At 40.2% G+C, this 13,151-nt stretch overlaps 1 protein-coding gene across 3 annotated transcripts in view; it reads right to left on the reverse strand.

The window, feature by feature from the left end:
- The window catches only part of ANTXR2 (ANTXR cell adhesion molecule 2), a 154,183-nt gene that overhangs the window by 108,272 nt on the left and 32,760 nt on the right, over positions 1–13,151 (reverse strand). For 2 of the 3 annotated variants that reach the window (XM_068125462.2, XM_068125463.2), the window contains 3 exons: positions 7,150–7,221; positions 3,067–3,148; positions 1,145–1,178 (listed from right to left, as the gene is read on the reverse strand). In XM_068125462.2, the coding sequence (XP_067981563.2) occupies positions 1,145–1,178; positions 3,067–3,148; positions 7,150–7,221 (188 nt within the window). The remainder of the gene's footprint in view (positions 1–1,144; positions 1,179–3,066; positions 3,149–7,149; positions 7,222–13,151) is intronic. The other variant, XM_068125464.2, reaches the window with a different exon arrangement.

The raw sequence follows: 13,151 nt of genomic DNA on the forward strand, positions 1-13,151 counted from the left end.
TTCGGGGACGTGAAAAAGCAGCCATATTATTCCCGACAGCAAAGCGACAGGATATCTTTCACTCTTGACAAATGTCACACTCTCACTATCTCTTTTCTGCCAACACTCTCCCCTCCCAACCCTCCATATATACTTTATTAACATTCCTGTTGAGGAAGATCATTCATTCAAACTATCAGCCATGATATTTCTTGAGCAAATCACATTTCAGAGTGGTCTCCAAAGCCAGCCGTCGACTGGGCATCCTCCGTCAAACAAAGTCCTTCCTTGGCTGAACTTCTCTCCACCTGCAAGGCCTTTATTTGGTTGATGGAGCTTTTGGTTGATGGAGTACTGCCCTCCTCTCTGGGCTAGGTTCCCTACTTCCAATCTTGTTCAGCTTAACACCGTGGAGACCAAGGCCTTCAAAATTATTAGAATCTCCCACAAGCCTGTGGGCCTATCACTTCACCTTTGCTGACAGTTTGGTGGTCTCTCTGTCTTCTACCACCTCGTTTATGGTCTTCCTCCATCTGCTCTTTCCGTGCTCTGATCCCCACCAGGTCTCTGCCAGGCAAACATGGTCCACCATCAAACCCGTTTTCATGAAACTACCTAAATCTAGGATCACTGCTCACCTTCACTCATCTGTTTCTCTTTTTTCTCACCTGTGGATCCAATTTCACCATCTCTTCAATCTCATTCTTCCCTCCAGGTCTTCAAGACAGATGTTCATCACCATCTCAGATCTTCCCCAATCCAAAATCTATTATATTTTCTACCCTTGTTATCCACTGGGAATCTAAAGCCCCCCCCCCCCCTCCACTCCAATTCTTCCTCCATCCAAATCTCCAGTTTTGCATCCTTGGAGTTTCCTTCTGTGTCTGTAATGCCCACCCCATGCATCATCTTGTCCATCCCATGCATCCTCTCCACAAGCTTTTTTTGACCAAGTCTCCCTCTATCTTGGCCTTCAACTCTGCAGTTGGTGTTTCCACCCTTTCTCTACTGTTCCTTTTGCGTCCTATTATGTCCTGATCTGTTCAATGTACTAGCTCTTTCATGAGCCTTGACCATGTACTCTATATAAAAAATAACAAAATGTCCTTTTATAGTTTAGGGAAAACAATCATCTGTGCCATATTGTATTTACAGGAGGACGTACCTTTACTCTGTTGCTCTTTAATCTGATCAGATGCCTGCAGAAACATGAATACACAAGTAAAACATTTGGTAATGCACCATCATGGTGCATAAAAGACAACGTTTGGAGAAATGGCTTTTTGGGTATCTTAGTTTTCTTGACACAAATGCTGATGTAAGTATGGAAGAAAGAAGAAATGCTTAAAAAAGTGGAAAAGGTAGAAGTGACTGCAGAAACAGGACTGTTTAAAATTGTCAGCTGCCATAATGGTAAGACGGTCAAGTAGAAGATGATTTGAAATCATACTTATGTATACAGGTAGTGGACAAAAAATGGAAGCCACCGTAAATGAGGGACACCAAGCAATGACTTCCACACATGTGTGGCCTATGTGTCAATTGGGCAAATATCATCCCAGCATGCTCATGGTCATATATAAAAATGCTGGACAGGCCTGGTTGCCTATAATTATGGCTAGCATGGTTGCAAGAGGAAACCCTTCCAATGCCCCAATTCACAGAGCACGTGTGGTCACCCAATGGTTTGATGAGCATGACGCTGATGTTATCCATATATCATGGGCTTCGTAGTCACCAGATCTGAACATAATTGGGGATTTAGGGATATTCTGGAACGATTTTATTTTCAGCGTTTTCCACAGTCATCAAACAGGTGTGAGTTGATTGAACGATATTCCACACTTCCTCTCTCTCAACGATACTCCAAACATCCACCGAACCATTCGCATTTCCAGCCTTCGTTGCTGCTCTATGTTCATTACCCATGTCTCGCTCCCATAAATCATAACACTTCTCACACATGCAGCATACACCTTTCCCTTCAGCTTCAACGACACTCCCCTCCTCATAATCATCAGCACGCCACTCAGTTCCCGAAACTTCTTCCATGCACATCTCACTCTAGCAACCGTTGCCGAGTCTGATCCACCTTCTCCATTCAGCACGTCACCATTCAGCATTCAGCATTTCCTTCATTTGCAGCTCCCTCTGTGCACACCTTACCCTTGAATGTAGCTGCCACACTGGTTAATGACCCTCTCAGACCACTACATTTTTGATGAACCCACTCAGCGCACATTGTACATTGAATGGAGTTCACTCCGACACCCTTCCTGCACACAGCACACGGCCACCTCCCAGTTCTTTCCACCTCACCACATGGTTTACCACTTGCCATCACCTTGTCTTTCCGATATATATCATATATATAATCTATATCATCTATATGTATGAAAAAACAGGAAAGGTGCCAAAATGCTCCGAGCCAAAAGAGAAAGGCTATGCCTGGATATGTTGGATACCATGGATACCATGGTCTAAGAGCTTTCAAAAAAGCTCTTTCATCATTGTGTTGTGTTCCACCATAACATGCATTTATGTGAATAATGACATATAATCAGTTTGATATGAAACATCCTCGGTTCAAATTATCACACTGTATTTCCTTTACATGTATTGTGGTCGTCCAGTGTTGAGAAGACTGAACTTGGTCCCACAAATTTAATGATCAAATCAAACTGAAAGCAGCAGTATTAAAGATTTAGCTTGTAAACTTCTGGATCTCAATATAATCTTGGAAAATTTACCGTGTTATTACATTGTTTAAAATGCCCGGCTGGCTCATTCATGGTCTTCAGGAAGGAGGGTTTTCCTGCATTGTCCAGCATGGTCCTGCGATGCCAGGCCACAAAATGGATCAGATACCTAATGCTGAGCACTGAAATGCTCCGAGCCAAAAGAGAAAGGCTATGCCTGGATATGTTGTATGCCATGGATAATTATATTGTGAATAATAATAGCAGGTGGTTTAATTGTTAATTTCTGTATTCCTGCCAAAAAAAACTCAACAAGCCAAATGAGAGAGGAATGAATAAATGAGTGTGAATGACTCATGTTGATGTGTTTCGATAAAGGTTCACTTACATCCTTTATACCAGCATGCATGTAGCTGTCTCCAACTGCAGTGACAGCAGAGAGCTGTTTTAGGCCTTTTTCAATCGCATACCTGAAAGCAATGTCAAAGAAAACGACAGAAACAATGATTCACTTTATTGTTGTCATGTAAATTGAATTTCCATATCAAAAGGACTACTGTAAAGCCAAAGGTAGAATACTTTCACAGTCGTTTAAAACAACTATTAATTATTTAAACCCAGCTTTTTGCATCCATTTCGTTAAAACGTTAAAAAAAACTTTCCTGGGAAGGACTGGAATATTTCAAATGGTGACTTCAGATAGAGATCAACAAGAGTATTCAAAAACATTTTTTGGCAGAATGTGTGTGGTACAAATCGATTGTTTTCATCTTTCAAATAAATTACACAAGGGTATGCTCGTGGCCTAGGCGTGAGGTACTACACTGGTATCCCAGTGGTTGCGGGTTCAAATACAGATGAAGGAAACAGTGTTAAATCGTTTCGGTTGCTAAACTTTGGGAGCATTAGCTCATCTCAAGAGAACTACCATCAGATTATCAGAAAAAAACGGTCAGGTAGGATAGCCTAGAGCTCCGCACTCTCGTCTCCGAGCTGTCTAGCCTGCGTTCCTATCCTGACCAGTTATAAACGCTCACCCTGGAGTTTCACAGGTGTAGTCATTCATCGACATGCATGCCATCCATCGGATGGGCGTTAAATGTTGTGTCCCAACTGACAACTTTAGTTAGTGGACGTTAAAGACCACATAGTGTCCTTCACAAGGAGACCTATCGTCGGCACCCTGAACAAATTCCAATTCCTGCTCCAACCTATAGGGGGCATTGTATCAGAAACACGACCGCACCCTTGGGAAAACTGATGCTGATGCACAGCTAAGTGGTGCATACGAACGACGACAATCAAGAAAAACCTTGTTTTCTCATTAATAGTTTTCAGCGAGCAAATACCATCATACCACCTGGTATGGTCGACATGCGACACCAATTCATACTATGTGGTTGAATCTTACTTCCTTCAGGGTAACTTGGTTTGGGCACAAGATGTTACCAATAAAACAGTAGTGCTGACCAACCCCTTCTACAAAAGTGTGATCATGTGTTAGTATCAGACAATGTCACTGGTATCCTATTGGTGAAATTGATGCCGTAAAATAGCCAATCAGCTGTTAATTTATTGAATGTCAAATAACATTATGTCCCATTGGTTATGGTTATAGTTATTTAATTGTTCCTTTTGTTTTGTGGCATATCGGAGGCTTGTTGCATTGTTTAAAAAAAAACAATTAAGTGGATTTTATTTTATTTTTTAAGCATTCTTCTTCATCATCCTCAACATCATCATCATCATCATCATCATCCATAAGACAAACTTCCGAAAGGATGACACCATTAACAACATCAACCTCAAGTTCTCAGGCTCATGTTTACCCTGGAGATGTCCCAATGAACACAGATAAAATATGGTGGTTTTTCATGGATCATTTATGGGACTGAATGTATTAAACAACAATGCCTTTAACAGTGTATTGTAGCAAACAGAACATGTGTTTAAATGAGTCACAACACAACATAAACAAGAAAAAGAGCAAGCAGAGATTGCAAACCCTCGCCAGGATGTATTTTCAGTGGTTTTAAAAGCTTTCGTGTTCAAACAAATATGGTCGGCGGAACCACGTGACCGATGACGTCATCGTTTCTTTTTCTCCCCAAATTTATATCTACATGACGCTCTAGAAATTTCATCTTGATCGGATGAAGTTTTGTACTTGTCGAATTATGACGTCATAATGGAGGCATATATGACATCATCATTGACACATTTTATTCCCCATGGAGAGTTCTTTACAATGAGCCATGTCTCAATTTTTTCTATTGAGCACTTTCGGAGATATCGAGGTGCAACGTTTTTCGGTTTTTCCAAGATTGCGGCCGAACCACGTGACCTATGACGTCATCATTTAAAAAAAAAATTCTCCAGCAATTTATTCCTAGATTATGCTCAATAACTTTCATCTTGATCGGATGAAGTTTTGTACTTGTCGAATTATGACGTCATAATGGAGGCAGCTATGACATCATCATTAACATATTTTATTCCCCATGGAGAGTTCTTTACAATGAGCCATGTCTCAATTTTTTCTATTGAGCACTTTCCAAGATAGAGATGCAAAGTTTTTCGATTTTTCCAAAATGGCGGCCAAACCACGTGAACTATGACGTCATAATTATCATTAAAAAATTATTCGGCTGGAGTTGCACCTATGGTGAAAATTTCCTGTCAATAGGCCCAACGGTTGCAGAGAAAGTCATATTTATTCTGTGCGGACAAACAGACAAACAAACAAACAAACGGACTCAAATGTAATACCCTCTCCTCTGGCGAGGGTAAATATCAATTTACATTAGCATTTTCAATACAGGTGTTGGGAAGCTGAAAACTCATTTTTGAGACACATGGTCACCAATGTGGTTGACAGACAATTGCGAATACAAGGCCCTGCATTTTGCGTAAGACACTTGCACAAGGTGCGATTTGTAACCAACAAGAAATCGTTCCCACAAATTGAGAAAGTGTTTGACAATACACCTCCCCACCCCCAAGTGCTTCACTTCCTATATGCCTCGTACATTTTCTTCCATCCTTCTCCTCTCCTTCACAACTTGCCCTACCCCCTGTTTTCTCCAATATCATCCCCATTTCCATTTTTTTTTCTACCCTCTCCTTTACCCCATATGTATGTAATATGTAAATTAATGCATATTATTGTTGATTAGCAGCTGCCATCGTACATGTAATTTGCATATTAAATCCAGTTTTGATGAATTGTCAACAGAAGTCAAGTTAGCACTTTGCCAGCTGGGTATTTTGAGCTTTTGGTTTTCAAAATAGTCACTGAAGCCAATTTGAGCAAGAATAAATTCATTAATCTTCTTTTAAAAAGAACAGCAACAAATTCAGCCATTCGTATGGTTTTCAAAGTGTAGATTAATGCCTTAAAAGGTGTTGAAAAGTGAAATGATTAACACTATTAATGTGTTATTAATGTCCTTGCAGTGTTCATATGTTTTATTCCTCTCCCACCTCCCCAAGTCCTCCCGATGTCCCTGCTCTCAAATGTTGTGTTTGTGTCCTTCCCCCTCTTCCCCCTCTCTTTTGTGTCCTTCCCCCTCTCTCCCCATCTTGTCTGCCGCTCCCCTTGTTTTTTGTGTTTTGTGTGTCGGTTTGTCTTTTTGTGTGATAAATGTTAGCTCTTTCACGAGCCTCGATGTTGTATACAAAAAAAAACAAAAAAAAACTATTGGATATGGTTAGCACATCCGTAATTGGGCATCTCTGGCTATAACCCCTAAATAAATTTAAAAAACATAAAATAAATTTTGGAAAAAAGTTCTTTTTTCTGAAAGGGAACGGGAAGGTTCAAACCCTTTGGATGTCACTTCCATCTCACTTTGCAAATACCATCAAAAATGCATGGACAAAGAGCAGGAAGTTTGGTCAAGAATTCACCTTACAGCATACAGTGGCTGATGAATCAAAAATATAATAGTAATTTTAATAGCCACAAGAAAATACAGGTCAAACGTTCAGCAGTACACGCCCTTAAAGAAATGGCATATTTCAAAAATCTAGATCTTTCTACACCAGAGTGGTCGTTCGTAATCCTGTTTTAAAAAGCACATCAGTTTCACGGGGCAAGTACAAAAGCTCATCAAAATTATACTCACAGTGGGGGAAAAACTAATTTATCGTAGAGGAAGAATGAAAAATAATCGGACACAATTGGTGTGAATAAATATAAAAACGATACAAGTTGAATTGGATAACGTACAATGATGAAACGGGATCACAGATGACAAAAGGAAAGGCACAAATGAAAGAGTCATCATTTTGTGGCAGCGGTGGCCAGAATCGAGCATGACTTGCCATTTGCATCATTGACAAATGAGCCGAGTGAGTGACACAGACAGGTAATACCGAACTGTTATAGTTGGAAATGACAAAGTTTACACAGAACTAAAATGGGGTTGGAACAGCTTTAAGAAACAGCAAAAGCAACATTGGTCCTCACTTGTCGTTTGTGAGTGGGAGAATCAGCTCGCTGCGTCCAGAAAATACAATGAAGGACAGTCTCATGCCAGGACTGTGGATACATCACAAACAGCCAAAATATCATCACAAACAGCACAAAACCTCTCACACTAATAGTAAGGGCATTTTATGAGATATTTCACAAATCTGTTAACTAAATTGTTACCAAAAAATTTCTTCACCAATATGTTTGTAAAGGTGTGTAATAACATGTGTTAAAATGTTGAAGGTCAACTCCCGTGGGAAACCCAGAAAAAAAGCTGTTGAATTCGGGTACCGAAAAATTATTTTCGAGAATTTTTTTTTTTTTTTTAATCGGCCCTTAAGTAACTTATGAGGGGTCAAATAAGGATTTTTCATGATTCTGAGTTGATTGTTAACATTTATATTTTCACTTTTACATTTACACACAAAGTACCTTTTATTTCACATACATATATAATACTCAAGAGTTATTTCTCATTCACAATGTCAGAAGTTTCAACAGTCATTGTCTATGTCTTGTTCAGACTCAACAACATCATGACTGCAGTTTCTGCATGTAATGCCATTACAGACTCCACAGGCCGAGATGCACGTGACCCCATTCTTCTTGCAGCTGCATCGCCGGTTGCTGCAATCTCCATGACAATTACAGCTCGTGAACTGCAATAGCTCCTCAGGAGCCGTGGGGTCCAGTGTTGGAACTGGCTCATACCCATGCACACCTATTGTCCATCCATAGTCACTGGGGTTCAGTTGGCTTTGATCACCCACCCCGCTGCCCAGAGTGTGTCACCTGGAGTGAGGAGTGGCTGATCATGAGCCAGGGAGGAGGAAAGCTCAGCGAGGGGGAGAAACATGATCGCGTTCGTTCCTATCTGTTTCCTGTTCGTAAATGGAATAATCTTTACTTCAGTTCCTCTCAGGATCTTAGCTTTGTCGAGTGCCTTCAACTTCACCCGGGGGAAAGCTGCTGTTGTCTGTGGATCTGGCAAAGGTGGTGCCGGAGAGGTGACTTCGATCTAACCCATTGAGTGAAAGGGAGTGTTTCCGTGAATAGAGACAATGTTTAAATCTATATTGTCTCCAACAAACTGAGTGACTGCATTGTTTGTTTCCCCAACCTCCATAAAGACCACCTGATCATTACTTGACAATTCACTTTCACTGGCTGGCACTTTGGCTGTCATCACTGATTGATCCTCAAGCGCAGCATCAACCGCAACCTCATCATTGATCTGTTCATCGGTTTCCTCCACAATGGTGTCAAGAGTGCCAGAAGTATCTGGAACATCATCTCCACTCCTACAATTAAGGAAGCAGTATTTGTAGTTTTGTGTCTCCGTGTAAGACTCAGTGTATCCCAGCCGGTGGAACTTGTTGAGCATCCATTTTGACCCAAATCTATGATCAAGTTGTATGGCAAGCCCCATTTGGTGTGGCAATACTCCAGACCGAGGTCGACAGGCCTTAATAAAATTCTGCCCCCAAACGGCAACTCTTTCATCTGTCTTGACAATCGGTCTCAAGAACATCTGAAGGCTTGCAGGAACAAGTGTCAGCTGACTATCGATGTCAGTCATACTGTGTGTGGTGGGGTATGACTTTGGACCTAAATCAATCAAGGCAATATCATTGGATATGAACTTGAGTGCCGTCTTTATGATCTGAGTCTTCTCATCTCCATGGTCAAGATTAGCATGATGCTCTCGCAGAATATTGTCGGTGCCATCTTTGAGACAGAGTACATCTGCCCTTCTTTCCTGTGTTGTGAAATACAAGGTGTCTTCGTATTTCTCTAGAAGTTTTATCTTTAGCCAATGCTTTGAATAAGAAAGGCTCTTCTCTGGTGACTGATCAAACTCCTGCAGCTTTTCATGGACTTGGTCCATGTTCATTACCCCATGCTCTAATTCTGAGTCTAACCATTCGCAGAATTCAATAAAAACTGCCTCTCGCTCCTCATCAATACTCCTCTGTCCTCTCTTCCTTTTTCCTTCCTCATCAGTCTTGGACAAACTGTCACCTCTCGCAAACATAAGTTTGCATCGCAAATGGTACAGTGTTTCTTCTGCTACCAAGTCGTTGATCCCTTCCAGGAGTCCGGTGACTTCAGTGCCCCAGTCATCCCCGCGACTCCGTGGTGTCTTCAGCAAGCTTGCCTTCAGTGTATCTGCAGTCAAATTATCTGGCACTCTATTTCTTTCTAGCTTGTGCTGGATTATTTTTGTAGAGCTGGGCTGGTTGGTTGCAAAGAATGCATACATCCTTATACAGGAGGTCAACTGACTGTGATCTTCTAGAACTGCAGCCAGTTGATGAACTGAACTCAAGTAGTGCGTCTTCTCTTCAACTTTGATGACTCTTTCTCTGCCTTTGATGCTTGAGCTGACTTCTTGGTGGTTGCAACAAAGTTGTTGTACAGATCATTTTTACACTTCTGGTGGTACCTCAGTTTTCCTTCCTTTTGAGCCTCCTTCATACGTTCCACAACAGTAACATTTTCGACAGTTTCTGCTTGTTTCAATAAAGTTGAGTATCCCTTTGGAGTTGCCTGTATGAGCCTTTCAGCTGGTGTATCCGAGCGTGCACAGATGAAGCAATTGAGCACAGGTGGAGTAACGTCTTCATCCATATTGCTAGACTCCATGTCCTGCAAAGTAGAAAATGAGATATATTTAGAAATTATTTTTCCACAAAGGAGTGTCTGTGGTGAAATATAAATGTTAACAATCAACTCAGAATCATGAAAAACCCTTATTTGACCCCTCATAAGTTACTTAAGGGCCGATTTAAAAAAATAAAAATTCTCGAAAATAATTTTTCGGTACCCGAATTCAACAGCTTTTTTTCTGGATTTCCCACGGGAGTTGACCTTCAACATTTTAACACATGTTATTACACACCTTTACAAACATAATTTTTTGGTAACAATTTAGTTAACAGATTTTCATATGTTTCCCTTACTATAAACGATTCATTAACTCTTTTGCATACAGGGATACATACTCAAAATATCATAGTTTCAAAAAATAAAATGAACAATGTGTGAAAAAAAGAAAAACATATTGATTATGGAGTATAAATAAAAAAAACAAATATTTATTATAGACGACATATAAAAAACAAATATTGATTATAGAGTATATATAAAAACAAATATTGATTATGGAGTATATATAAATACAAATATTGATTATGGAGAATAAATAAAAACAAATATTGATTATGGAGTATATATAAAAACAAATATTGATTATAGAGTATATATAAAAACAAATATTGATTGTAGAGTATAAATAAATAAATAAAAATTATTATAGAGTACATATAAAAAAACAAATATTGATTATAGAGTATACATTAAAAAAAAAACAAATATTGATTATGGATTATAAATAAAAAAAACAAATATTTCTTTTAGAGTACATATAAAAAACAAATATTGATTATAGAGATTATATAAAAACAAATATTGATTATAGAGTGTATCTATAAAAACAAATATTGATTATAGAGTATAAATTAAAAAAGAAAAATTATTATAGAGTACATAACCACCTTTAGAGGCTATTTTTCCCCGCAAGTGGGGGTTGGCCTTTTTCGGGAACCGTGGTTGTTGTTGTTTTTCGGTCACCTTTTTGAAGCAATGTTTTACGGCCGGATGCCCTTCCTGACGCCAACCCTTTTTGCCGCCTTTAACGACAAACAGGGAATTACCAGTGAACTGGTACTCAATTTGCCGACCTCGGAAGGATGACAGGCTGAGTCAACCCCCCTGGCGTTAATTCAGCGATCGACCGGGATTCAAACCCAGGATCGTAGGATCCTAAGCCGGCACCCTAGCCGCTAGCCCAACACCAACACCAGGGCCCAACACCAACCATTATAGAGTACATATGAAAAACAAATATTGATTATGGATTATAAATAAATAAAAAAACAATTATTTATTTTCGAGTACATATAAAAAACAAATATTGATTACAGAGTACAAATAAAAAACAAATATTGATTATAGAGATTATATAAAAACAAATATTGATTACAGAGTATAAATAAAAAACAAATATTGTTTGTGAGTATAAATAAAAAACAAATATTTATCATTGAGTATAAATAAAAAAACAAAAGCAAAATATTCAAACACTTGGAAGAGTCATTTGAACATTTCTATTGGATTATTGATGCCAATTAACTAAAGGCAAAAATAATCAATAAATGCTAATATCATGTTTTTATGGTGTAGCCCATAGGGAAATGTTTGGAATGTTTAGTTACCATTACACTTGCATATTTTACAAAAAGGAAATATTTTGTGTGGTAGAACATTTTGTCCTCTGGAACATTTTGGGGTCCCAGTGGGTGTCGTAAAGTAGGTAGGAGGTTTCAGAAATTCCATAATACAATTATGATTTTTAAATGCGATCGACAAGGACCTTGCTCCTGAATCCAGAAGTGAACAGATGATGACAGATCGCTGGTTTGATAATATCTCAATACAATCGTGATTTAACATTGTATTTAGATATATTAATACTGTCGTTCGGACGCTCTCAGTTAAGACAGAGCTCTCAGTCCACGGATGGAATCGAGCTTAACGAGGCGTTTCCCAATTCAATGGCGGATCATACACGAGAAGGGGGTTGGGGGAGAATGCCGCAGCTTACCTGTCGGTCAGACGATGTCTTCGCCTGCAAATTAATAAATCAACCAAAAACGGATGTAAAATGTACAACAGGAATATTTATAATGGACCCGATAACAAAGGACGCGACGGAAGACCTAAGACCTAGGTTGGGATCCCACTCACAGACTTCATATACAAAACAATGGGAGAATGAATCAAAGAAACCTTTGTTTGCGCGTCTGTGCTTATCTGTCTGGATGTGTAGCGTCCGTTGTCCAACGCGACTCCGGTTGGCGCAAACTGCCTTGTCGTTGGCGCGGAGCGGCCCTCAGCACACCCGCGCGATTGCACATCAGCGCTCCAACCGCAAGCCTCGCTTGTACGTGGAAGCCAGGGAGAATTGATGGCGCTCCAAACGTCCGCCGTCAAGAGGGCAAATTCGCGGACGGCAAAGGAAAAAAGGTCCAATGGAGCAAAAGGCAAGGGCAGAAGGGAGGTCCAGGAGGGGCAGAAGCCAAAGCAAGAAGAAAAATGCCGGCGAGCGAGTCATTTTGTCACTCGAGGTGTGACGTCAGCTCTCCCCCTCTACCAACCAGTGCCTCATTTACTCGTCACCTTTCGCACCTTTTTACGCCACCGGCGCTTGTCCTTCAATCAGCGCGTAACTTGTTGGTCGTTCGTTCGCGCCTTCCGCACTGATTGGCCGTGGTGTCATCGGTCGGTGGCCAATCAGTGTGTCGCTCCTTCACCTTCCTTACCCCCAATCACGGGGAAGCTTTTTGTCACTTCCCCGACCAATCACACGTCCTCCTGGGCATGGCTCTCAGCCTGCCTGGTCAATGTGTGTTTCTTTGTGGTGATGTAACTGGCTGCAGCTGCATCAGCGGTGCCCTGAACTGGCTTCCTGCCTGTTCTTCCTGTAAGTCTTGTGGCGGCGGGGGAATTAATCAATGTGGTGCACTAATGGATCTAGCTAATGTATGTGGTGTGTTGCCATAAGGGACAATGGATTGATCACAGAGGTTTCACACACAGGGGAATTAGCTTAGTCCTTATTCTACCCATCACCGGATCATCCTCGTATGATCACAGGTACCCACTTAATCCGACAAACCGCCTAAACACAGAACTTATTACATCGAGATTCTCTAGCACGGCAGACAAAGCACGATACCTATGCAGATATACCTAAATCTATATATGCCTACCCCAAAATTCATAACAATACTACAGTATTAATTTTTAATTGGAATGATGAATGATGCTGTTTGGAATGAAAATATAGAGAACGTACTGTCCATGCCTGAAGTCAATTTTTTAATACTTACATTATTTGCTAAATGCTCACTGGTATCTCCACCCAGGTCATA

This window comes from Myxine glutinosa, chromosome 8, assembly GCF_964187855.1.
Source record: "Myxine glutinosa chromosome 8, kmMyxGlut1.1, whole genome shotgun sequence".
In the NCBI taxonomy this organism is placed as follows: Eukaryota; Metazoa; Chordata; class Myxini; order Myxiniformes; family Myxinidae; genus Myxine; species Myxine glutinosa.